We start from the raw sequence: 27004 nt of genomic DNA on the forward strand, positions 1-27004 counted from the left end.
TGTACAAAATTTTGATATCGTTACCAAAACTAGCATTTACCTTTAAGCTAGCCAGAATGTCTGAAGCTTTTTACAGTAAAGATATTCAGCTGATATAAATTAATTGAAGCAGACTATAATAATTATTTATTCACCTGAGATCTCATCGAAACAGTCCTAGATTTTTATTTCTTTTTATGTACTGCATCTGTTGGATTTTCATTTGAACTTTGGTAGACTAGATGACAATAGGTGGTTTCAGACCGCCTCGAAGTTCGCCAGTTCCAGGTATTCTCTGATCGGGAAATTTACCCCGATCAGAAAATACTAGGTATTTTGGTAATGTGAAAGCAAACTACGCGTAATATCCCCGAAAGAAAATACCCGCTAAATAGCAGGTACTTGGCGAAATTACGAGAACTTTCGTGGGGATTTTTCCAAGGTCGCAGGTATTTTGGCGATGTGAAAGCAAATTACGGGAACTTTTATCCCAGCGTGTCGTTGGGCGCGGCGGCGTGGGTGGCTGCTGGGCTAGTGATTTTGAATCTCGCGCCTTGTCTGCTTATCAGACCATACTGCGCATGCTCGTAACTTCGGGAACTTATCCCGAAGGATGTGTTTCGGGGCGGTGTGAATGCAGGAATAAATAACGGGTATTTTTTAGCCTTAAAAAGTTCTCGTAATTTAACGGGGATTCTTGTGATCGAGGCGGTTTGAAACCGCCTATAGAGGCTCCAAGTTTCGAGTCCTGAGGCAGCCTTATGAAAAAATGTCAGTCTGCACATACCTTTTGTTTGAAAGCATGATACGAAGCAACCGTTCATTATATTTCGTAGATATTATTCCCAGATGGGTTTACAAAATAATGTTAAGTAGGAGGTTTCGATACTACAGTCATATACAATCTAACAATGCACTGAAAATCATTTGTTTCATGCAGCGCTCCCCAGGAATACATGTAAACTAGAAACAAAATTGATGCAATAATTCATGTTTCGTGCATTGAATTATACATGAATATGTATACTAAACAGGTGACATTGAAGTTTATTACCCACTTAGATGCATAATAATTGATCAATAAAACTCCAGAACTGTCTGTCTCATGTTTATTATTTCAAGTACCTCTGCTACTTCTAGTATGTGTGTAATTTATCCTCCCATAATTTTGGCAATAAAATGCGGTGTAAGTTTGACTTAGAAACTGCAAGAGTTATATTTAAGGGCTTATGGCACCATCTTCTCATTTATTATTGATATATTGTTGCTTACATTAATTTCTGAAGGAAACTATTGCAAATTCTTAATTCCGACTTTAATATTCAATATTCAATTATTCAATATGACTAAAATATAAATCATCTAGGATCACAACAGAATATAAAACACACTGGGGTCAACTATAAATCCCTTTTCTGATATTTTTGTGTAATATCACGATGGTGTTGGTATTATTAGGAAAGAGATTTTCTCATGTATTTATTCATTTATCATTTATTCGGCACTCCAATTTGCCCAGTGCTTCAGTTGGTGGCCAGAGAAGAGGAGAGCAAAGTTAATCACTGTGACCTAATGGTGCCTCCGCCCAACCAACTGATGAACTGGGAATACTGGAAAAATATAGCATGAAGAAAAATACAATGATAATTGAGAGGATTATGATACATATAAAGGCAAAAAACAAATATTACGCCTTTATAAAAAAAAAATTCTCTATGAAATAACAGATTATGAAATACAAAAAAAAATCAATTAAAATTTTCTTTTGTTTTTGCATGATAACTCGTTACTGATGCAGGAGATAACTCTAAAATGCATTAAATTTAGAACATTATTTTTCAATACCTAAAATTGAAAAAAAATGTAAAGTTCCCTCAGAAAGCCTGGTTGCTGCGCACTCCCTCACATGGAGCAGTTTTTTCTTTATTTTTAAAAGATTTTTTAAAAAAGATATTTCTCAATTTATATGTATTGCCTGAATTACACATTACCTCTCTGAAATTTTAATTTTTCACTAAGTGCATGACAATAAATGCATATTCAAGTATTAATATCAATGGTTAAAGGAGAAAGTATAAAAAGGAAGTGGCTAGATATTTTCAGGATAAAAAAACAACAGCACACATAAATATAGTCAAACATTGTCCCATCACTCCTCCAGTCACGCTGAGTAAATTCTTAGTCGCCAGCAAAGAAAAAAGATTTTGGTAAAACTCTCACCACAAGACAGGATCTTTTCCCTAATCTCTTGATCCATGTCTGCTCCTCTGACTACAAATACCGTTGAGAGAAGAAAAGGTGGAAAGTTTTGTTTTTGTGTGTTTTTTTTTATAGGATTGGCAATTGTGAAGGATTTCTGACAGTTGTTGACCAAACATTTGTTTGTAATCTTGTTTATTTTTAAAGTTTTCATGGTTTTTGTTTATCAAGAGAAGTCATGTGTCTTGGCGGGAATGGGGTGGAGGGGGAGTGGCGCTTTTTTTAGGAGGGATGGGGGCAAGAAAGATTTACCATAGTCGTAGCCAACAAATAGAATTGACAAAGTTTATAATCAAGGCATGAATCTCGGCAATGAATCTCTGCAGTTCTAGTATATAGAATACATTTACCATGTTTTATTAATTTTTCAGAAATGATTTTGCTGTAATTGTATAGTTTTTATTAACATTTTTCCAGGGAGAGTTCTCGATAATTTTGATGACAATGATGCTTTTTATTGTGCATGTTTGATATCGGAGACTATACAGACAGACCGGTATGTCATGAAGCAAACCAGCTTCTTGGGGCTCTATCATCTAATTTCCGTTGTAGGTTCTTTTTGAAAGTTCAATGTCCTGTGAGGTACGTCCTAGGGCTAATCGGCCCAAGGCTGAACCATGCAATAATTATGCAACCTCCTCGCATAAAACGCTGTTTGGACAGTACGTCAATTTCTTTATGCTTTGAGTTGAACGTTGCTCCTGGCTTGAATATCAATGGCTATGATACATGGCTCGGACCCTTCATATCAGGGCTTTCTTATTTGTCTTCATCTTCAACTTCACATTTTAATACCATGAGCCGAGCAAGGATGATGTTGATCATGATGAAGGCATCTTCTGCTCCAGAGGTTAGCCAAGTGTTGGTGAGGCGTCATGTGTCTTATCGTGCAGTGATCTTGCTGGAGAGAGCCGTTATCTTCATTTCTTTGTTTATTTATTTTCTTTGATGACTTTCATGTGATTTGTTTAGTTTGTCGAAATATGGATTATCCAGTCATGAATACAGACTGCATAGATGGATGGACAGTGCTTCATTGCTGCTTCTTGATGGTGTAGGCTACAAGTTGGTAGGACTTTGAACCACAAAGTCCGGGGTTCAAATCCCGTTGCAGCACTCACGTCTTTTGGCAAGGTATTAATCTACATTTGCCACTCTCTACCCAGGTGTTGTAAATGGGTACCCGGTAGAAATTCCTTGAATGATCGATGCACCCGGTCAGGGTAGCCGTGCTAAAGCCGGGGTAATAGTATGCAGCGCTTAAAAGCATTTGTTTTTGGCACTAGGTGTATATAAATGTTGCATATTATTATTAGGTATAAGAGGTTTCTTCCTTGCACTGATGGAAGTATGAATGACAGTGTTGGTGTAGAGGAGAGTTTATTTAGGGAGGGAAGGGGAATATGAGGAAGATAGGGGAGGGGTAGCTGCTTTTCTTGCAGTTACAAATTAAAGTGAATGTATGATTGAATACCTTATTTTATTAATGTGAGTTGACCGAAGATCGGAAATCATCCCTCTCAGAGATTTTAAGCAATTGGCTGTAGCTGGTGAATAGCTAGTGGATAGCTAAATAAGCTTAAGGTGAGCATGTACTGCTTGCTTGCTTATGATTGTGTATTAATTGAGCCACCAGCTAAATTACTAGCTACATGTAGTTATCATGCAGCTAACTATTAGTTAAGTATGCAGCGCTTAGAAACATTTGTATTGAGCACTATGTTGCATATTATTATTGTTACTACTAGCTTGCAGCACGCTAAAATTTCTTTACGATCCTGTCTGTGTAATTGAAAGGTCATATCGGTTCTATGGAAAAAGCTATGTCTTTTGGCAGGATAAAATTGGTCGCTTGAAAATAATATAGATTAAATGTTTTGTTCTTCTGATTCCATGTCTCAGTTAATCATAGATATAAGAAGCAGTCCTAGTAGTCCTATTTCATTTCCAATATAATCACAGTCATTTAACCTGTAAATGAGCTTCTCAAATGATCCTTCTACAGTTTCTTTACCCTAGCTAACCGATTGCCCATTGAGGGCTGGGTGGTCCTTCTTAATGCTTAGCAATTTGAAAAATGAATCAATGCTTCTCATTTTAATCAAAACAGCTTCCCCCATTAATGTGTCTTTTCATCAACTACGGCCAACTGGGCATGCAATCCTACTTGAGACTTCCAAAGGAGCCCTTTGATCTTCCAGGAGTGTTGAGGGTGTTCCTGGGGGCCCTAGTGTGGCAGTCCCTGGAAGTCTTTTGTATGGGTTTGTCATACCACCGAGTTTGCAAACATACGACACAATGTGTCAAAGCGTTACAACCTGAGGCCCCAAACTTTGTAATTGTGGAATGTCTGCTTTATACATATATATTTATTTCGCCAGTTGCAGAATGCTATGACATCCATTTCAATTCACGAAGCAGAGATAAAACATTTGTGCAGATTCTCTTCTTCTGAAGGTCTCTTCGAGGAAATAGGTCGAAGATATTCTGTTTGTTTGACTATTTTGGTCTGGTGTAGGCATATTCATGAACAGTCATAACTGTCTATTAAGGCCACTTAAAGGAAACATTAAAAGTGGCCACTAGACCAGTGGCCTTTCAAGGCAGGTTCTCCAATACATACTGGGAGATACAGTCGCCCAGCAAAGACAGGTTTTTGCTAAAGTCAGGTGGCCTCTAAAACAGCATTGACTTGAATGTAATTATATCAATTAAATTTTGATACATATTTTAAACAATATGTATATTCCAAATTTGAAACTAACCAATTGAAGATATTGGACCTGTATACATGTAAAGTCAAAAGATGAGAGAGAAAACAATACTTAGTAATTGATAAAGGCCTATATTTCATTTTTCAGTTACTGCTTGATGGTACAACGAACATCATGTTTGGATACCTGATTACCTGTTTGCATTTCATAATGCAATACTAATACATGTATATTCACTGAGGTCTTGTTCACTCTTTTCATAAACTACATTACAGGGTTTCAGGATAAATAGAATTTCTAAAGATGTGTGCTGTTGTAGGAAGCTGCAAGTACACATGTAAGCTAGCTCCTTCAAGGCTTGAAACAGCGTATATGTTTGTTTTAAACATGTCTCATAAGTGTGTAAGTAAATATCTGTGAGCGCATTAAAAGTAGTCTGAGTAAACATTTAATGCATGAATAATGGAATTCATTTTGAGTGGGGGAGGTTAATGGTCAAATTCAACAGAGATTGTACCATCAAGGAACGTTTTGATTAATTGTACTGAATTAGCATGATGTTTCTTGTTTCTACTTGAGTACTCTTGTTCTTGTGATGAGTTACCAAATCTTTCAGTGCTTTCCTTTTCAATTGATATACTGACCAACGTTAATAGTAAATAAATCTAGTTAGTAAATGAAATTGACTTGCTTTGCTTTGGGTGATATAATTACAGTGATAACATAATGGCAATGATAATGGTAATGACGCTGAAAATAATGATGATAATTATATTAATAACATTGGTGATGATGTTGATTGTGTTGATGCGTAGCATATATTACAAAGATCTTAAATCATACACTCTAAATCTCAAGAATTTGACCTGTGCTTAAAGTGACCGACAGTACATTGAATTTAATTTAAACCCTTTTTGATTTGAATTTAAATACTGTGAATTTGAATTGAAAACTTAAGGCTTTGAATTTAGATATTTTAAGATTTAAATGTTTTCCTTAGGATTAAAACTGAATCCAGCATTTAACTGGTCAGTATTCACAGTCAATCTGGATTAACTCTGGATTAACTTGAATGACACAAATGCTCATACATTTAAGAATCTTTAGTTTTATAAAATGATATAAGTATCGCATTTTGTTTGTATAATTTACATTACCCAATTTTTGCAAATGTAAGGTCATTAATTTTGTTCATTTTTGTTTGTAATTGTATTGATGTATTTTTGATTTGTTTGTGAAAAATGGAAAGAAAATTAATTCATTAGCTAGTTGAAATAAACAAAAAGCTGTCCTGCAGAATTCCTACGGGAGTTACCATAACAGAAACAGAAGCTAGACCTCAAATTTAAATAAAAACAAGTTCATACCCAGTCACTGTCTCATCAAGTATTCTATATGGCAGATGATGTATTGAGCACATTCTTCTTCATTTAGTTCACAAACATAAAACAGATATTTTACCCCTTTGTGTACATAAAATGGGAGAATGGCATATTTGGACAGCTAGATGAGGACAATAGCTATTGTTGAGAGATAATAATGATGTATGCTTTATCAACCAATGTTCCAGTTGAAAGATTTATCGTGTTTACTCAGATGATACAATCATATTTGATTTTATCAGAGAGACGGACGGAAAATCTCAATTGTATGTTTCATATACATTTAAAATCAGGTATCTCGTTTTGAATATTCACACTGCCCAACAACACAGTTCCCTGATTATACGCTGGATGTACTATAGGTGTGAACTGGACTTGTGCATTCAGTAATCAATGTGATTGCAAAGTTTTTGCTGATTTATTAATATACAACACTAAAGGTTAGAAAATGGCTATTAAATGAGAATGTTAACTCTTCACCATGTGCATAGGCCTAACAACTTATTTGTTGATACCAAATGCTATGTTAATTATAGGCCTATCAAAATATTAAAAAATAGAATGGGTTAAGATTGAATATTCTTCATTGAATAATCCTTTATCAGTTTTTCCCAGTATCAGAGTCTTTAATCAAGAAAGTTATATACCAGCTTGGCGTTTACCAGCAAAAAATGCTGTCCTGCCGAGTTCCTACGAGTTCCTACGGGAGTTACCACAAAACAGAAAACAGAAAGTGAGATATCATTTTTTTTGCTTTGGCAGATTTAGAAGAATGAAAATAGTAAAGGGTGTTAAAACCTCAGTCCTGGCAATTTCTGTCCTCATTCTACTGTGATAAGAAGTTCAGAATTTTGTAGATTTTTAAAGCCATGTTTATGAGGAAAGATTGCATTGTGCAGGCTTGCATGTTTGCAACATATTCCTAAACACACCCTGAAATACCTGGATAATGTGTAGACCATGTATGTTTGATTAAAAATAAAAATTACACAAAATAAACAAATGCAGCTACATATATCCATGGCTACACACTGCAATCTTTAATGAATTTCATTCAGCTATATTTGCATGCCTTATTAAGTCTATATGTTCATGCTCCTTGATATTTGTTTTTCTGATTAAACATGGGATTTTATCTGAGATGAAGGGATCTGTTCGTGCAAGCAATGATACAAGAAACAAATTTGTTTAACCCTGTTTTAAATAATGAACAGTCAAATTTAGTCAAGAGCACAAAGTAGGTTGCATATGTAATAATGATATCAATGTTGGTCAAGCCTAACAACTCGGAGGCTATTTCATTCTTTACGATAATTTCTTTTATTAAATCATAATTTTGGGTATTCTGCTAATTGATAGAATTGGTTTGCAGAACAAAAGTAAAAGTATCTTCTTTTCAGTATTATCCGAGGTACTTTCCAGTACGTCTCAAATTATAAGGAAAAAAGCATACATAAATGTTGATTTATTTATTATAAAAGTAAAAATAACGCTCGCTGTCAGAAAATTTTCATCTAATCTACTCTGTTGTTTAACATATAAACCTACCAATTGTTGTTGGAGAAAAAATCTCCATTCATTTCACATGCAATTTCCTTACAAGCATCAGTTTTTCAAACAAATTTGTGCGAGTGTTTACCACATGATATTACGAGCCTGAGAGCAATGCACTTCTTATATCTGTTGCATTTGGTGCTTCAATCCTTTTATCATGGCATAGGTACTTCTCTATTCATTCAAATCGTGTAAGCGTACTGTTTGTTATCTGATGCTCTGGGGAGTAAAATATACCATATGGATTTTGGTGGAAATAAGGATTTTTTAAAGCTTTCCTATGACTGCACTATTTTAGTACCTCTTTAATCCCTTGCCGTATTGTATTACCACTGTATATTGCATTAGAAGCACTTCAATTTCATATTAGAATAACCCCTTTTGCGAGAAGTGCCATCGAGATACAGATCCATTACACGCACCTCATTTGCATATTAAATTTCAATTCTAGTACATTGAGCACAGATTTTCCCATCTGTGGGGAAATAGCATTATTGCACATTTACTCATATGTTCTGAGATTTTTTCTGTGGGGTATAAAAGCTAGCAATATGTAAAAAAGTATGTATTTTTACAATATAATATATATTTTTTTTTTCAAATTTGGAAAAGTGCTGAATTTTGGGCTTTTTTTATTGAAATGCAACTATGGCGGGGGGGGGGGGGGGAAACAATGATGAATTTAACGCGAATATCAATGTGCTATATAATGATTTTGTATCTGTTGTTGAATCTTGAACATTGCCTGGAGCAGATCTTTGGCCAACTTTAAGAGGAAAGATGGTCACTTCATTGCATTCCATTTGAGGAATTTTTGGGTGATTTGCACTGCGATGAGGGTGAACTTGCCCACAGCCCTTTTGTATTTTCTGGGCTGGTGCCATGAAATATTTTGCTGCGGCAGTCTCGTGCTACAAGGCGGAGTGACAAGAACATACGAGAGTGATGTCTGCAGTGATTTCATTAAATATGTAATTAATATTTCATCATGGCAGCATCCTTCAGAGAGGAACAAATTATCTTGATTGGCAATGTGTGAGTGTCTCCTGATAGCTCAGCACCCTGTATTGGAAAGGATTGGACATGTTACTCCAGCATCAAGGGGGGGGGGTAGAAAGAGGGATAGAGAGGGAGGATGGGAGGGAGATAATATCAAAGATGATTGGAAGGTGTTACTGCAGCACCAAGAAGGGGGAGGGGGAGGAAAATTATCTTGAAAGCTTTCCTCATCACAAGCTTCAAAGATGCTTGGAAGGTGTTACTCCAGCACCAAGAGGAGGGGGGGGGGGGGGGGTAGAGAGGGGGGGGGGTAGAGAGGGAGGGTGGGAGGGAGATTGTCTTGATAGATTTCCTCATCACAATCATCAAAGATGCTTGGAAGGTGTTACTCCAGCACCAAGAAGGGTGGGGGGGGGGTGGGGCAGAGGGTATAGAGGGAGGGGGAGGGGTAGAGAGGGTGGGAGGGAGACTATCTTGATAGCTTTCCTCATCACAAGCATCAAAGATGCTTGGAAGGTGTTAGTGCAGCGTCAAGAAAGATATAACCACTGAGATAAGTTAATATGTAACAGGGAAAGGGAAAAGGATGGGAGGGGTGGAGGATGGGTAGGTTGGGGTTGGGAGGGAGATTATTTTGATAGATCTCTTCATCATTATGCATTGAAAAGATTTGGTAGATGTTACTGCAGCATCAAGTAAGGGGAGGATAGAGCAGGAGAGGGATGGAGAGAGAGATGAGGAGGGGGGGGAGGGGTGGAGGGAGGGGAAGAGAGGGGAGGGAGGAAGGAAAGAGGGAGAGAGAGAACGAGAGAGTATGTGTAAGATATAATAGCCAGAGAGAGGGAGAGATAGGAATAGAAAGAATAGGATTGGAGAGAGAGGGAGGGTGATAAGAATCTGTGCCAAGCTATAGACAAAGGATCAAAGCAAAAGCACGACAGAAACATTCCCAATTCAATAGATGTTGACGAGGGTACGTGATCATCGGCACTTTCCATCCGGTAAAGGGTCGCTGAAGAGCGCAAAGGCAGCCGTGCGGAGATTTGAAATACCCTTGTTTCTGAAGATGACTGATGGATGTGACATTTTAAGTGGTGGGATGAAGCATGGCTGATATTAATTAAACTCCATCTGATGGAATGGAAGCTTCATTCCTAGATCATCATAGGCATACAAATATCTTGTTAGCAAATGGTTATTGGAATTAAAAATTTGAAATCCTATTTTCCTCTGTGAGCTATTCTATGGCAGAAACATGGTGAAACAAAGTAAAATATTGAAAGACACAGATTCTGTTGCCTTGATTGATGCCTTGAATAAGTCAAACCACTTTGATAGGATTAATAATTTGGGAGTGGGATTTTGCAGCCTACTTGTTGGGACATATTTGTTTTGTTTTTCATTGAACAGGTTGTAAATATTTTCTTTCCAATATGCTTCAGTTTTGAGTGCATTTCAGAGTGCATTCTCTCATTTGACCTAATTTTCTTGTCATTTTTCAGGATTCATGCAGAATTAGTTTTGTAGCTTTGTAAATTTTGACAGATATTGGACATTTTGCATTAGCAGGGAAAGGGGCATTGTTTGATTTCATATAAGCAAAAATAATATAAAAATGATATAAAGAGAATTGATTTGGTTATTATACAGATCAGTCCCATTTATGTATCGATCTATGGTTATTTGTTGGGAAGATTAGCTTGCTTAACTAATCTTTGATTCATCTAGGGCTGGAGGGAAGGTACGTAATTAAACAGCAATGATCCCATTCGCATTCTGACTGCTGGGACCCCTCATGGGGCAAATCGTAGCATAACCAAAATTAACCCATCATGGGCCCAGGGTGAAAGCTCTGCGCATCAGTCGTAACAAAATGAGTCCCTTATCTGATCGGAGCTTATTGACAACCTGAACAAGTATCCCTCTATCAGCTGACAATCTTAACTCAAGAGCTCAACTGTCAGGGCTCCGCAGCGCAGCATCCGATGATGATGATGATGATTCTTATCGAAATCTTCAGGTGTAAAACTGCAAAAGAGGAGAAATTGTCTGCAAAAAGTGGTAATGCCAGCTAGGAGTGGTAGTAAACGAGAGCTTTCTCTGGAATTTCAACTGGGAAACTGTCAGGCAGAAGATGATAACCATCTATCATCGAAAGGAACCCTCGTCTTCGGGAGCCAGCGGACGTGCATCTTCTGTCATCGCCATGGTGATGGTGACTGGCTAGAAACTCATTTGTAGGAGCTTGCCCCTAAGATGCGCGGCTCGCTTAATGTCTTGTCTTTTTCTCACCTCATTAAATCCTGGCAATCAGTGCTTGTCGGCATTAATCACCCCATGGATAATGATCTTGACTTATTGAAAGACATTAATAACCGGTATTTTTCGTTGTCTGAGATAATAAAAAAGAAATCTGTAATGCTTTAAAAGGATAGTTCAGATGTTTAATGATGAAAAAAATGATTAAGTACAATGATGAGATATCACAGTCTAATACTAATCATGATTCTGTAAACTGTTTCAATAGATGAGTCGATAAACAAATATACCTCTCTGGTCAACTCAATGACATCTACATGAAAGTAGTAATTCTTGATTTCTTAATGAAAGGAAATGTTTATTGACAAACATTTCAAGGCTTTGATTAAAATGTTTAAGCTAAAAAGTAATTCGTAGGGCCATAGTCATTACCGGAGGACAGACAGAAAGAAAAACAGAGAGAGAGGGTGAGGGAGAGAGAGAGAGAGAGAGATGGAAGGGGGGGGGGTAGAACAAGAGATGGGATAGCACATATTGCTATAAGTCCTATTGTTGCTGCTTATACTAACCCATGGCGAAAACCTGTACCATAGAAACAAAGCTTTGAAATTAATTATGTGTATCCAATCTCAACCCATCAAGAATTTAATCTGCTAGAAAGTCAAGTTCAGAGATTTGCATGGAGATCACATGCACATAATACATGTGGTGTCTGTTGCACGCAATCAGGCTATTAATCTAAAGTGACAGAGCTGCATGTATCCATACTGTTGATCTTTACTATATTTACATCTTCTTTAGATAGTAATCACCCCTGCTGGATCGAACACAGTGCCACGAGGTGTGTTCACACTGTTGACTGTGGTAAGATCGTGATTCACACAGTGAATATGCATAATGACAGTGTGGAAACGATTACACACTGTCGACACCTCTAGAATGTGAGTGATCATAGTGTATTCACAGTGTTGACTATGTGAAAATGTTATTCGCAGTATTAAAATGCTCAAATTTGACAGTATGAAGACAGTGCTACACTGTGAACACCTTGATAGTGTGAGTGCTCACACCGTGTTCTCACAATGCCATTGGACTGTGATTCCCACTGTTATAATGCTCAAATCGTCACAGTGTGGAAATAATTACACACTGTGGATACCTTTACAATGTGAGTGTTGAAATTGTGTTCACATAGTAGACTCTGTGAAGATGTTGTTCTGTGAAGATGTTGTTCACACTGTCAGAATACGATTCAACAGTGTTAAGGCAATTCCACACTGAACACCACTAATGTGAATGTTTGCAGTGTGTTGACACAGAATATTTAAAATGTGATTCACACTATTGAATTGCTGGAAATTCAACAGCGTTAATACAATACCACATTGTGATCGGTGTTAGTGTTCACAGTGTTTTTGCACGGTGCCAGTGGACTTTGTGAACATGTAATTCACTCTGTTAAAATGCTCAAATTGGACAGTGTCAAAATGACACACTGTGTAGACCCCTACGGTCGAAGTGGTCACAGTGTGTTTGCACAATGCCTGTGGAGTGTGAAAATATGGTTAACACTGTTTGAATGGTTAACACTGTTTGAATGCTCAATTAGTTTGGTGATGATTTCATGGTCGGCACTGTTCCATACTGTGAACACATTATGGGATATAGCAGTGATTTAGGAATGTACTTTTCTTTCATCCTAAAAAAATATTCAATTTGAACAAACAGGCAGATGTGAAATTAGCAAGTTAATAGTAAATTTTATATTCATTTTCAAGTCCTTGAAATGTGTGAGGAATTGTGAATGATTAATTCAGTTTACCTTGTCTGTTGAATTTGCATACATGCATGTAGATGATAATTTTTACTTTTATGTGAATTAAGTTCTTGGCATCTAGTTTTAAAATGATGCAATAGATTGACAATGAGTTGGGCATCAATTGTTTCTGTAAAATGAATTGTCACTCCATGTACCCCCCCCCCAAATAAAAAATGTCAATAGCTGTTGGGCGAAAACATGTCACGCAAAGCTTCATGATCTGCTTCGACACACAAGTCATTCACCTCAAAATGTATACGTAATATCAATGTTATCAGACACAATGGTTAGGAGAGGTGTTTGTAGCATTCTAAGAAATGACAATGCAATTTTACACGTTCAGTGAGATCCAAGCAAATATACTGCACCATTAAACATTGGTCAATTTTGCTTCTCATCTAGCAATTATCTTAATTTCAGTCTATAATTGATCTCGCCCACTTACTGCTTAGAATCTGACCCTTTCTGTATTTGTTTCACAGCCAAAGGCAGCGAAGATTGTTCCACGAAAGATGGGATTTAAATGTCGGGGTTATATCTTTATAGTCAATGTATTCGGATTGAATGCTTGTGGTAGTGTTACAGACACCTGCCTCCAGCTATAAATAAGCATCATTGTCATTGTTTTGGGGGTGTATTCTATTTGAGCTTGGCTTTCCACTGATGACTAGTAGAAAAAGTGACTTCTGTCTTAAGATTGCCACCATCCAAAATGTTATTCCCTTGTATAAATTTTGGTAGAGATGTGAGACCACCCAGAGGCAAGATCTCATTCTATGGCTCTTCATCCTTTGTTACTTCTTCAACACTAGCTATTCACCTTTTTATTCCAGTTCATGTGAACCATATAATGTCCCTCAGTCATTAAAACACTTTCCATTGCTGGAAAGGACCGACCGCATACCTCTTTATGATGCGATCCCCATCTCCCTTCCAACATCCTCTTCCCTCCCTATACTTCCTCTCTCAAAGGTGTTAAGGGGTTGGCTCCAATGTTTAAGTACTTAAAGGGGAATCCAGCCTTGGCCATAAAATGGTGTGTTGGGAAGGAGAAAAATAAATTAAACAGAATGGTGAAAGTTTGAAAGAAATCGGACAAGCAATAAGAAAGTTATTGCTGTTTTAAAATTGAGATCACTAATACTATGTAGATTTCAAATTGGCAACTGGGTAAGTAAATTATGACAAGGGGCAAGGACAACTTTCCCATAGGCCATGTACTTTATTATCAGGGATTTGTGGTTTTCTCCCAAGTGCCCATTACCCTGGGGCTGTAATCTAAATATAACCCAGGTAGTATATTGTTTTATGTCCTCATGACAGAAAAATATAATTTGAAATAAAACTTTTGGGAAAAATGATAATTTAGCCATAATATGCATTGGAGTACATGGAAGAGTAGTCCTTGCCTTACATCACTATGACATCCCATATGTGGCCAATTTGAAGTCTCCATGGGTATAGTGATTACCAATATTTACAACTTTTAAAAATTCTTAACTTTCTTGTTGTTTGTCCAATATTGTTCAAACTTTCAGCTATCAACTTGTCTGATTTTTCTTTTCCTTATAAAAACAAGTTTTTATTGGGTTGGATTCCCCTGTTTAAGTACTTAAGTACTCACTCCAAACATCCATTCATTATTCTCATTCGGACATAGAGAGACACATGAAAGTCGGGGTAACACAACCAGGGGGAAAGCAGGTGATTTTTCAGCTGCACTGATCGAGTTCCTGGGGAGCAAAGGACTTGGCCGTTCACACATCGTCATGTTGATTGACTTCTAGTGTCAAGTAGCATGGCTTAGAAGGGCTTTGGTTTCTCTCACCTGTGCCCAGGTCAAGATGACACAGATCACGACCCCCCCAACTCCTTGAAATGGGGTCAACAGGGGTAATACTTTACCCCCATCACACCTTTATATCGCACAAGTGGATGAGCTTTAACATTGCAATGAATGGTGATTTCCAGTGCTCTTTTGGGCATTGGGGGGGGGGGGGGGCTAAATCACCCCCAGCCTCCGGTGTAATTTTCCCCCTGCTTTCTATCTATGTGTTATTCAAACAGCATTTCCAGCAAGGGGTTTCAAACTGAAGAGCTAATTTTTGATGAACAATGGAAAGAGATACATACTCATTCATGCCAAGGTCTAGTAGTAAATACATTGAGCATGAAACAGACATTTCTGAGTTAACCTTCGTATACTGTACACGCTTCTCATTTTCACAATAAATAGGGTAACTTTACACGGTATAGCAACCCCCAGTATCATGGAAACTGCTTGGGTAGGGGATGTACCCCTCCCTGGAATTGCAAGTTTATGTATAGCACAGTCTATGAAAGAACATTGTCAGGGAATTGTTAGTTTGAAACCAATATATCCAACATATTCCTTCTTGCATCATAGGAGAGATCGTGCCTGACTCGTGAAGTTTATGGATACAATTTGAAGGCCATGGAGATGAAAATCAATAAATTTGCTCATAGATTTGTGTGATGTGTGAATGAGAATGAACCTTGAATTATGGAAGGGATCATGAAATTATTATATTGGAGAGATAGGAGAGAGTGCTATAATGTGATAAGCAGGAGACCATGAATTTGAAAGGGTTATTTTCTCCGTTTTCTATCATTTAGGCCTACTAAATCGGGTGAAAAGGAAACGTTGAAAATTGATATATTGAAACATGAAAGCCAGGAGGAGGTCTTATTAAGGTCATCAGATTCAAAATTTCAGGACTTCAAATCAAATTTGCAAAGTGATAACTGCAATTCAAGCTATAAATATGACTAATATTGTCAACATTTCAACCATTTTCCTCCAGTGAGACAGGCAATCATATGATTTAATTAAGTTAATGATTTGATATTTGTTAAAAAAAATCTAGGCCCATTTTCATAAAAATTGAATAAGTCTAGTGATTACCTAATTGCAAAGGCCAAATGTACACAATTAGGTGAATACTAGACCAAATCTTTCATGAATATGGGCCCTGACTTACAGGGATGTTTTGCTTGCCAATCCAAGGACATCACAAGTTTACGTAGTCCAAGACAGATCAGAAAGTCGGAAATTAAATTTTCTTTTACATTGATGAATTTTTAAAATGGTCCTCCTTTTCTTGTCAGATTCTGTGAATGAGGTTCAGGTTCTGAAGGAGCAGTTGAGGGTCCTGAGTGCAGAGATGATCAGTTTAAGACAGGCCCTTGGATTTCATCAAAGACCTGGATCACACCCAAGACATGCCATCAACAACCAAGGTATGTAAAGACGCAAACAATAACAAATCAAATTGAAGCTATACAAAACAGAGCAGCTTGATTTGTAACTGGGGACTGTTCTAGGTATAGCAGTGTCTCGGTCATGAAGCAGAGGCTTGACTGGGAACCACTGCACCTGCGCCAAAAAGCTAGTCGTGTAACAACCTTGAGCGAGGCGCCTGCAGGTCGCCTAGCCATTTCTGTACGAAAAGTCTTGAGCAGGGTCCAAAGGCCCCTTCGGAAATCTTCCAGAAGCTTCATTCCCATCTCCACCAACAAAAACAGTTACAAGTATTCGTTTATCCCAAGAACCATCCCCGACTGGAACTCCTTCACACCCCCAACCATTGAAATCAAGGGGCACCAAACCTTTCAAGTGAAATGTTCTTCAAATCTACCCAAAGCAAAGAATTAAAAAGTATCTTTTCTTTCCGCGCCATCAAGACCTGCGCACTTGCTGCCCATTTGGCTCCTACTTTGGGGCGATGGGCAGTATGCCCCGAAAGAAGTAGAAAAAAAGCCAACTATTGGCACTTTTCAACTTAAAATATCGCACGCACTGCATATCACCCTTATGTCAGCCACACAGGAATTGAAAATCATAGTGTAAACACAACCAACAACCCTCCTGCCAGCAAGGCGACAAATTAGATCCTGCTTTTAATTGTCTTCTATGTGTTACAAGAAATCATGCGGTGATGGTAGGATTGGAGATTGATCAAAATATTGGTACAGTTCATCATGAGGTGTCAAATTATGATTGGCTGTCTCTACTTGCCAGGATATGAATCCACAGAAAAATCTGTATGCCTTTTGTGTGTAGTTGACATCTGATGATTAAAAAAATCTATTTACAGAGCTATGATCATGCATTGCTAAGCATGGCTGATATTCAATTGAACATGAACAATACCTTTCCTTTGATTTTTTATTCTTTTCACCGTTCAAAAAAAAAAGAATAGGATAGCGAATTTTGATGAATTAAAATATGGGATTATGGGGTGTCAAATAATTATCTGGTGATTAAAAAAAAGGCTATTTTCAAAACTTTACTTACAGGCTTTTTACACAGGATTTTCTTAACCCCGTACTATTTATTTTCCTTTTCACACATGCCAAATTGTTTTTGCTAACCCCGGATAAGGAATGCTTGCTTTTTACACACGAAACTCGCTAACCCCGGACTATTGGTAGCTCATGAATATTCACGAGCGCACTGAGGGGTCATTAGGGTCATATCCAAAATCGCTGACTTCTGGCGCGCGCTTTTTTTTTCATCGCAGTGATCGCTGTTCATGAATATTCATTATACTTACCTCTGATTGGACAACAGGACCGGCTCTGTTGCGGGGCATGAATGGGAGCGCTTAGCCCACTTTCCTTTTACACATGCGATCTTAACCCCGTACTATTGCTCTTAGCACCGCAATTGGTGGGATAACCCTGCTTTTTTGCAGGGCCAAATAATCCCGTACTATAGGTGGGGTTAGCCCACTTTGCAAAAACGCTGTGTAAAACGAAAGTGGGCTAAGCTTAACCCCGTACTATAGGTGGGGCTAAATTGCCATTTAGCCCCACCAATAGTACGGGGTTAAGGAAATTTTAGCCTGTCTAAAAAGGGTATTAGTGAAATCCCTATCATGCTTATGGTTTGATTTTTCAAGAATTCATGCATTGCTAAGCACAACTGATTTCAACATGAACAATACCTTTCATTGATTTCTGTTCCTTTTCTCTTTTCCATCAACATGATAGAAAACCACAAAATCTCATCAAAAGATGAAAAAATAATTCATTAAATCTGTGATACTTTGGGAGAAGGTAGTGGTTGACTTTTTGGGTACAGTGTTACAGGCATTAAAGAATTGAGGCTTAATTTGTTTACCTTTATAGATCTGAATTACTCTCACACTTTTCTAGGATTTAGAATAAATCCATAATGCCTGGAGTGACAAGCTGAACAAACAAATTTTTCTTATTCCTCAGGATTAGTTTTAAATTTAAACTAAATTAAAATCTCACAAGTTTTAGATTCAAATACACAAGGATTGAATCAAAATTTAACATTTGGTTGTTCTCTATCCACAGTAGATTAGGGCCCCTTCTAACAAAGAGCTGCGATTGATCCGATCAATCACAACTATGGACTGCCAGCAACACTGACATCTAATATGCATGTTTGTTCAAAATATTTTCTAGCCATGGGTATTTTCATGCATTCATTGTTTTCTTGATAATCCCCTGTGCTTCTCTTTACAAAGGACATTGTGCAAATTTCCTGTAGAAAAAATTATTTCATAGAGTTATAATTAATTGGATCAATCGTGGTCTTTGAAATGTAGTGTGCAGATGATCGTGCAACTCTCTACCTCTCCACCTTCTTGTTTACCATGTCTAAGTAGGCATTACATATTATTGGCCATGAAAGAAACTTTCATTTTCATTTATTTCCATATTTATTTTAGAATAAAAAAATTCTTAGGTATTTTCCCCTTCCATTGGTTGGTTTTGTTTGAATGTTAATAATAATGGAATTATGTTACTACTGAGATTGTGTACAACCTTGAGAATTTTGTTTTTCAGTGAAGCGATATCAGAAAATTCTCTCTTTCGTGACAGTGATCATGTATTTATCAACGTTCATACTCATGCCCAAATCTCCATGTTCTCCAGCAATAATCAGGTTATGTTGCTAAGGAGTCACAGACATCCTTGAATATCCTCTTTTTAGGGTGGAAAATTTCTGCAAAGTGCTCGCACTCCAATGATTATCAAATTATGTTGCTCTGTGGAGGAATAAAAATGACATGCTTCTTTGAAAATATTGTCTTCAGTTAAAAAAAATGATGAAGATATAAGAAGAAGGGGAAAAAAGAGTCCTTACTTAGTCTAAAGGCACAGACCCTTTGGGTTTTTTGCATTGGGCATATTGTAGGGTCTGAAGTATTGAGACTATATTCACACATGTACTGTTGCTACTTCTCTATGGCACAAGTTTGAAGCCTAGTCTTTAATCTAGACATTGTATAATTTATTGAAGTGTCAAATTTCAGTCTGTGCTTACAAACTACTTCATCTCACGCGTAACTGAGTATCTGGGTTGTCATTTAAAGGAACTTATTAAGATATTTGAATATTTATCAAAGATATATATTTTATTGTAAAATATATATCATCAGCATCATGAGGATGTGACTATTTGAATTGTACTGTCTATTGCTGATAAAAAGCCTTCAAGGTATAAATAATTAGGTCAGGGATTTATTTAAATGAACTGGGCGAATTGAGAATTTTCCACCAAGATCTTTGCATTCTTAGCAGTGACATTGAAAGATTTTAATCTAGAAATTCAGAGAAGAACGGACAATGAAATAAATAAAAACATGAGACAAGATGTAACAGGGAATTGGTATTGACATTGAAAGACAGGATTAGTCTTTAATCTAGGTTAATACTCTTATGAAATGAGAACATTTCTATCAAATGGAATCTAATGCTACCTTGAAATATTGTCAGATCCTGATCTTCCAGAATGGGCTCAATCTAGATGCTGTCAATTGTGTATAATTATTTTCAAAGGTTACAGTTAAAGTAAATTATGTAAGAAAAGTAAAGAATAAGTATGGTATATCTGAAAGCATTATTCACCTGGGGAGCATTTCATAAAAGGACCTGTCAGATGTTTTATCTGAAAGTTACCATGGTAACAGTGACTCTCAGCCAACCATTCTCAAGGAAAGTTGTGAGACTTGACAACTTGTTGGATGAAAATGTTGAAGAATGCTCTCCAGCTTTTTGCAGGGATCACTAGCTAGACTAATTCAATATAATATAAGACCTATGTACCTTATTTCAAAATCATACATACAGGATATAGGACTGTCGAAAGTTATGATGATTGGCATGTAAACTCTCGACTCTAACAGTTACAGTTATAAGTATATTAATAAATCAGGATAAACATGTCACGTGTCATTATTTCAAGCTTATTGATTTCTTTTACTCAATAATTGAGTTCAGTTTGCAGTTGACTGAGTAATGATAGCATGGAATTTCTGAATAGATACATCATTCATGTACATATTTTTATTCAAGTTTGTAGCCTAGAATACTATTTATAAATATGAAAATTGGTTTAATAGATTCCTTTGATATGCTGGAGCAGGTTATCCTCATATTCCTACCTTATAACATTCATAGCTCAATTCATTGCATCTTCTGAATTTTTGCATCAAGTTTTGTATCACCACCTCGGCTTCTTAACCAAGCAATCATTTCATTCTCTATTTGTAAAACAGTTTCTTTTCAATCTATCATTGATTAGATTACCGTTTACACTTTTGACTGCCGCTCAAGCGTGAAATAGGATATTGAATTGGCAACTAAAAACATTTACCTGATTTTCCAAACTACTTTTTGGAAAGCATATTGCCAAAAATAATCACTCCATGCTGAGGAAACGCATTTTAGTTTGGAAACTTTATACAGAGGACTTGTCTTGTTTCCATGGCGATGGCATGCTACATTAGAATTCAATTTGAGCATTAAATTAAAAGGTTACCTGGACAAGGTTACAGCGTTCCGAACAATGTTCAAATTGACTTAATGTTTGAACATTCCGGCATGTTTAAGTGGGGGAAATTGATTCTGTGACAAAAATCACGATGTTATTGGGCCAGCAGTCCTTCCTCAGATTTTATGCCTTGGTGTTTGGGTGTGACATCCTGGCGAATAGGGATTAGACACGAAGCGGCTATTTGGTGCTAGCGGAGCGTTCAAACGTTGCAGGTGTCTTAGGTAAATGTTACAAGTTAGTACCAAGTCATGGAGTGGACCGTAATCTGTTTTTTTGGGGGGAGTAAGTGAAGTGAGCGAGTCAATATTGTTTTGGGTTTGTACAGGTGGAGTTGTGTTGCGAATAGAATTCCAGAACTGAAATGGATGATAGACATGAAAGAATACAAAGTATTTTTTGGGGTAGGGAGGTTAGTGAAAGAGAGAGGGGGGGGGGGCAAAATATACATAGGGGAGCTGGGAGACAAAAATACATGGGGAGTGAGGAGGACAAAAATTACATAGGTGTGATGTAAAAAAAAGAAATGCAAAAAGAGAGAAAAGGGTCAATGATTTATAAAACCGCAAAACTTTCTTTTGGAGAGGTAAAACTTTTTTTCAAGGATTTTTTTCGTGAAATAGTGAAATAGATTTTAGGGCAAGTATTTCCAACTTTTCAAAAATTTACTTGCTCGACAGGACAAGTGCTTCTAAAAAGTTATGTAGCACTCTGCTATGAGAAATAGAGACTTCACCTTTCTCAAGATTGAACAAAATTGAACTAGTCTGGAAGGATTTGCATGAATGTAGGATATAATTTTAGAGGTGTAGAGGTGTTGTGGCTCAGTGGTCTTCGGACTTTGGACCACAAGGTCCGGGGTTCAAATCCCATCGCACCACTAGTGTCCTTTGGCAAGGTGTTTATCTATATTTGCCACTCTTGACCCAGGTGTAGTAAATGGGCACCAGGTAGGAAGGAATCCTTAATGCTCAATGCGCCCGATCAGGGTAGCCGTGCTAAAGCCGGGGTAATCGTATGCAGCACTTACAAACATTTGCATTAAGCGCTATATAAAAAATGTTGCTTATTATTATTCTAGATTCAAATGTAAGTGTATTCTCAAAATATTGAGTCAAATTAGGTGGAACTGTAGCTACATTATTACATTGCAAAACTGTTTGATAAGTTCTTTATTAATCCTGTCATTTATTGCTGATGGGGCAGCCACTTGCTTTCATGTTGAAATGAGTATTGATGCAATTTATATGTCTTATGACAGTGAAAATAGGAACTTCTGGAGCACTTTTCACAACTTAAGGTCAAGGTTAAGATCTAGTGATCAAAATATGTCTTTGTTATTACTCCTTGGTGAATTAACTCTAATAATCTGAATTCAACCCAAATAGTCTCATACCCAATTTATCATAATTTAGTGATTCCAACACAAAGAGTTTCCTTTTTTGCAGAGTCAGTGGAAGTCATACACTTGATGAATGAAGCTAGTTCTTTGTAGGAGCTTGGGTTTGAATGGAACAGGCATTCTCAAAACAAATTATGAAATGCCAAAGTGGTTTTAACTGTGTCATAATTGGGAAGATTGATTTTAGATCTCTCTCTCTCTCTCCTTCTGAAGGTTTTGAAGGACTAGCTGTGGTAGGAGATTGATTTATGAGTAGCATATCCTCAAAGAAAACAGGCTCTTGAGTTCTTGTTGGGGGTTACCATTGTCATTGTTAAACACAACAGTGACTTGAAACCAAGTTGGCTACTGAAACTTCAAGTCCATTATTTGTTTACCAATGATTGAGTGAGATCCACAACTCAAGTTGTGGCAATATAGGCAATGCAACCTATGTTGCCTACATATTTCCACAAAGTCTATCTAGAACTATAATATTCCTACATTGACAGAACATTTTTGTCTGTATTGTAACACAAGAGATTGACTTTCTATGTGAAGCTTTCATCTTGTAGGACTTCATGAAAACTTAAATCTAAATGATAAAGCTCTTTTCTTGATTCAGAAGTCATTCTCAGAAGTGCAACTTTGGTCAATTTCGGACTATTGCACTATTCTAAAAGCGGAACGCAGAACAAACGAGGCATAGCAGGCTATCTGAAATGCGGTCAATACAATCACGAGTAATTCATTCTAATAAAGCAATTTTCTTACTTGTATGGGGAGTTTGGCACCAGAATGTGAAAGGAATAGCACGTCATCGTGGCTTCCAAAACAAGGCTGGTATTTGTATTTGTGAAGATTTCCACCTATGTTTGTGTGGAGCTGGTTTTATCTAAAAATCTCCTCCCATTTTCTAAGGTCATGAAGTAATAGGTTTTTGCCATATTTAGCTAATTGCTTTTAGTCTGCAGTATGATGATGCAGCGAATGAAAGGAAATATTTCTACTATTGTGAAGCCATTCAAAATCATACAGTGCTTTCAATTTGCTTTCAGCAATCTGTAATTAACAGACAACATCAGATAGTTGTCAGATGGATGTATATGTTACAGATAATTCATTTAGGATATACCCAAGAGGAGGACATAATAATAATAGGTGAGTCTTGGTTTGCTCATAATATTCCATGGTCCACCATTTAGACTAATGCTTTGGTTATGGTTTGGGGTGCCACCAGAAACGAAGGATGTACTTCATTTAATTGGTCATGATTGTAATTTAGAAAGGGATTATGGGGATGAAAAAGGTGAAAACAGAGGGTTATTTTAAAAAAGAGAGGAAGAAAGAAAATGGGTCAGAGATTGGGGTGGGGAAGGGGAGTAATTTTGAGAGAGAAAGAGAAAAAAGATTTTACTAAGATAAATTATATGAATTAAACTTAAAGATTGTATAAATGAGTGACTTTTTACTAAAGATAAAAATCTTCAAATATAACAGAGACCAGCAGATCAACTTAAGACATTAAAGCGACGGATGTAGAAGGCGGAGACACTCTCTAAGGATTCCGTATTCAGAAAGTAGACCAATAACAACTGAAGTATCAAAAGACGGTGTAATTAATGGGATTAGATATGGCAGATTTCTAATGCTTTGAGGTCAGTTAAAGGAGGAGAATGGTTTAATGACATAATTTGACGATAAAAAGCATCTTTTTCGAGCAAGAGTGATTGAGTTTAATATGAAGGGCCTATTGAAATCTACCTGTCTTGGGATCACACCTATGTGACAAATGACCTCAGCGCACAATTAAAGAACCTGGATTGGGGTCGACTTCTTAAACTATAAAGTGTACTGGTGACCTCTAAAACAGCGATTAGAATTTTATTGGCCTATAGCTTAAACATAGGTGGTTTCAAACCGCCTCGATCACATGAATCCCCGTTAAATTACGAGAACTTTTTTAGGCTAAAAAATACCCATTAATTATTCCTGCATTCACACCGCCCTGAAACATACCCTTTCGGGATAAGTTCCCGAAGTTACGAGCATGCGCACTATGGTCTGATAAGCAAGCAAGGCGCGAGATTCAAAATCACTAGCCCAGCAGCCACCCACGCCGCCGCACCCAACGACACGCTGGGCTAAAAGTTCCCGTAATTTGCTTTCACATCGCCAAAATACCTGCGACCTTGGAAAAATCCCCGCGAAAGTTCTCGTAATTTCGCCAAGTACCTACTATTTAGCGGGTATTTTCTTTCGGGGAAATTACGCGTAGTTTGCTTTCACATTACCAAAATACCTGGTATTTTCTGATCGGGGTAAATTTCCCGATCAGAGAATACCTGGAACTGACGAACTTCGAGGCGGTCTGAAACCACCTAATGGAGTAACTGCTATAAAAAAAATCATTTCCAGTTCTTTAGGGACAGTGATTTTCCGTTTCAAAAAATTGCCTTTTCCGTTTCAGAAAATCTCAAATTCCGTTTCAGCACGTCAGAAAACGGAAATTCTGTTTCCCCATTGACTTTGTACACACGGAAAAGTGACAATTCCGTTTCCAAATTGAATAGCAAAATGAACGTACACTCGCACTGGTCAAACTTTATATCTGCTACTGTACCAACAACACAATAGAATCCATTCTAATCGGATCTATGCGGGTGTAAATATTATTTTTACAAAGACATTTAGCATGCATACATCCTCACCTCTCACATCATTAGCATTATTTCACGGTGAAATGATTTTTCATCGATAATTTGGGGGGTTTTCTGACATCGTTATCATCAGTCAACGGCTTTTGCCAATCCGCCATCTTGGATTTTAAGACCGCGATATCGTGCTGTTACATCTTCAAATGTAGAGGGCAGCAACACACGACTGTGCATAGTTGGAACAATTCAGTAGGTGTCACGCGCGTAAAACATTCCCCATAGACTTGTGTGTTAAAATGGCACTTTTGAAAAATTGATAAAAAATAAATGTGAAATTAGAGGGTGGAATGTTTACTACCATTGGATAGGATATATATCTGGCATTCCATATCTGACCAGGAAAGGGTAGCGTAGCCAGCTCATTTTAAAAATAAATTGCCATTTATGAAGATAACTATGAATGGATCAAATTCATCGACTCAAACAGTAAAATAGCCCTAATTAGTCCGCCAGTCAAAAAAATAGTTCCAAGTCACTTTTTTATCTTCCCACTTTGGGCGAAGGGAGTTCAGTAGTTACCATTTCTAGAATCAGTGTTAGATTTTGAATCATATTCATACAGTTTTGTCAATCAGCAACATCAAATTGAAAAAAATTCGAATGGGTTGGGTCGAACGAATATCTTGAGCCCTCCTGATGTAATTAGGCTCATGGCACCTAGAGGTGTCACGCGCGTAAAACATTCCCCATAGACTTGTGTGTTAAAATGGCACTTTTGAAAAATTCATAAAAAATAAATGTGAAATTAGAGGGTGGAATGTTTACTACCATTGGATAGGATATATATCTGGCATTCCATATCTGACCAGGAAAGGGTAGCGTAGCCAGCTCATTTTAAAAATAAATTGCCATTTATGAAGATAACTATGAATGGATCAAATTCATCGACTCAAACAGTAAAATAGCCCTAATTAGTCCGCCAGTCAAAAAAATAGTTCCAAGTCACTTTTTTATCTTCCCACTTTGGGCGAAGGGAGTTCAGTAGTTACCATTTCTAGAATCAGTGTTAGATTTTGAATCATATTCATACAGTTTTGTCAATCAGCAACATCAAATTGAAAAAAATTCGAATGGGTTGGGTCGAACGAATATCTTGAGCCCTCCTGATGTAATTAGGCTCATGGCACCAGTATGTGTACAGTGCAGTGAAGCCCAACCCGGCCGGCGCGGCTGGCCGGGTACGGGCGTGGGGTACTGTACAATCGAGTGTGCTGATGTCGGGTGCAGTCATTATTTGTGAATTGTCATGATTGTAGCGAAGTGAGATCGTGTTTTCTGGGATTTTGTGGCCATCTAATATACTCATTTTGTTGTGATTTTGGAGTAATTTCTGTTGCTATTCTGTGTATTTTGAGGGAAAATGCATTTTCCGTGATTTTCCGTTTGAAATGCCACTTTCCGTTTCAAAAAGCATTTTCCGTGAATTCCGTCCGTTTTCCGCGATCGCGGAAAATCACTGTCCCTAGTTCTTGGATTAATCATGTACTTCTGTGGTTAGGCACTTCTTGAGATAGAGTATCTTCTTGTGTAAATCAACAATCGGATTAATCAAGATCATCTCAATTTCAAGTTTCTCTACAGTTCATTTATCGTCCCCCATATGTCCATTTACATTTTTTTAACTGTGAATTTTTTTGCATGATGTGCATGTGCAGTAGGCCTATATATTGCAGGGATGGAAAGTAAATTTATCTTCAGCAATATTTTCCTCTATGAAGATAGGCAATTTACAACAATTGGATTTTTGAACACCCCCAGAATAATGGAATCATAAGCAATTTGACCAAACTATTTATGAAATAGATATATCCTTCATTATAAAATATATTTCTTGAAATATGAAGTTATATATCTAAAGATGTCTCATTCATATAATGAAGTATGGAAATATGTATTTTGAAAAAAATCGATTGGCATCATTAACATTATAGATAAACTATCCGAAACAGATGCATCTTTTTGTTAGGAAGTATGGAATTGTATTTCTTGAAAACCACAAATGGAATTGTTAGCATTGTGGACAGTGGCTAAATTACAGAAGATTTTTCTTTCATTATTTGAAAGTGTGGAAATACATTTCGTGAAATGAATAAAATGATGCATGCAT

At 37.1% G+C, this 27004-nt stretch overlaps 1 protein-coding gene across 1 annotated transcript in view; it reads left to right on the top strand.

Moving 5' to 3' along the window:
- The window catches only part of LOC121422563 (unconventional myosin-X-like), a 123161-nt gene that overhangs the window by 43471 nt on the left and 52686 nt on the right, over window positions 1–27004 (top strand). The window contains exon 2 of the mRNA XM_041617708.1: window positions 16095–16226. Coding sequence (XP_041473642.1) covers window positions 16095–16226 — 132 coding nt within the window. The remainder of the gene's footprint in view (window positions 1–16094; window positions 16227–27004) is intronic.

Source organism: Lytechinus variegatus, chromosome 10, assembly GCF_018143015.1.
Source record: "Lytechinus variegatus isolate NC3 chromosome 10, Lvar_3.0, whole genome shotgun sequence".
Lineage (NCBI taxonomy): Eukaryota > Metazoa > Echinodermata > Echinoidea > Temnopleuroida > Toxopneustidae > Lytechinus > Lytechinus variegatus.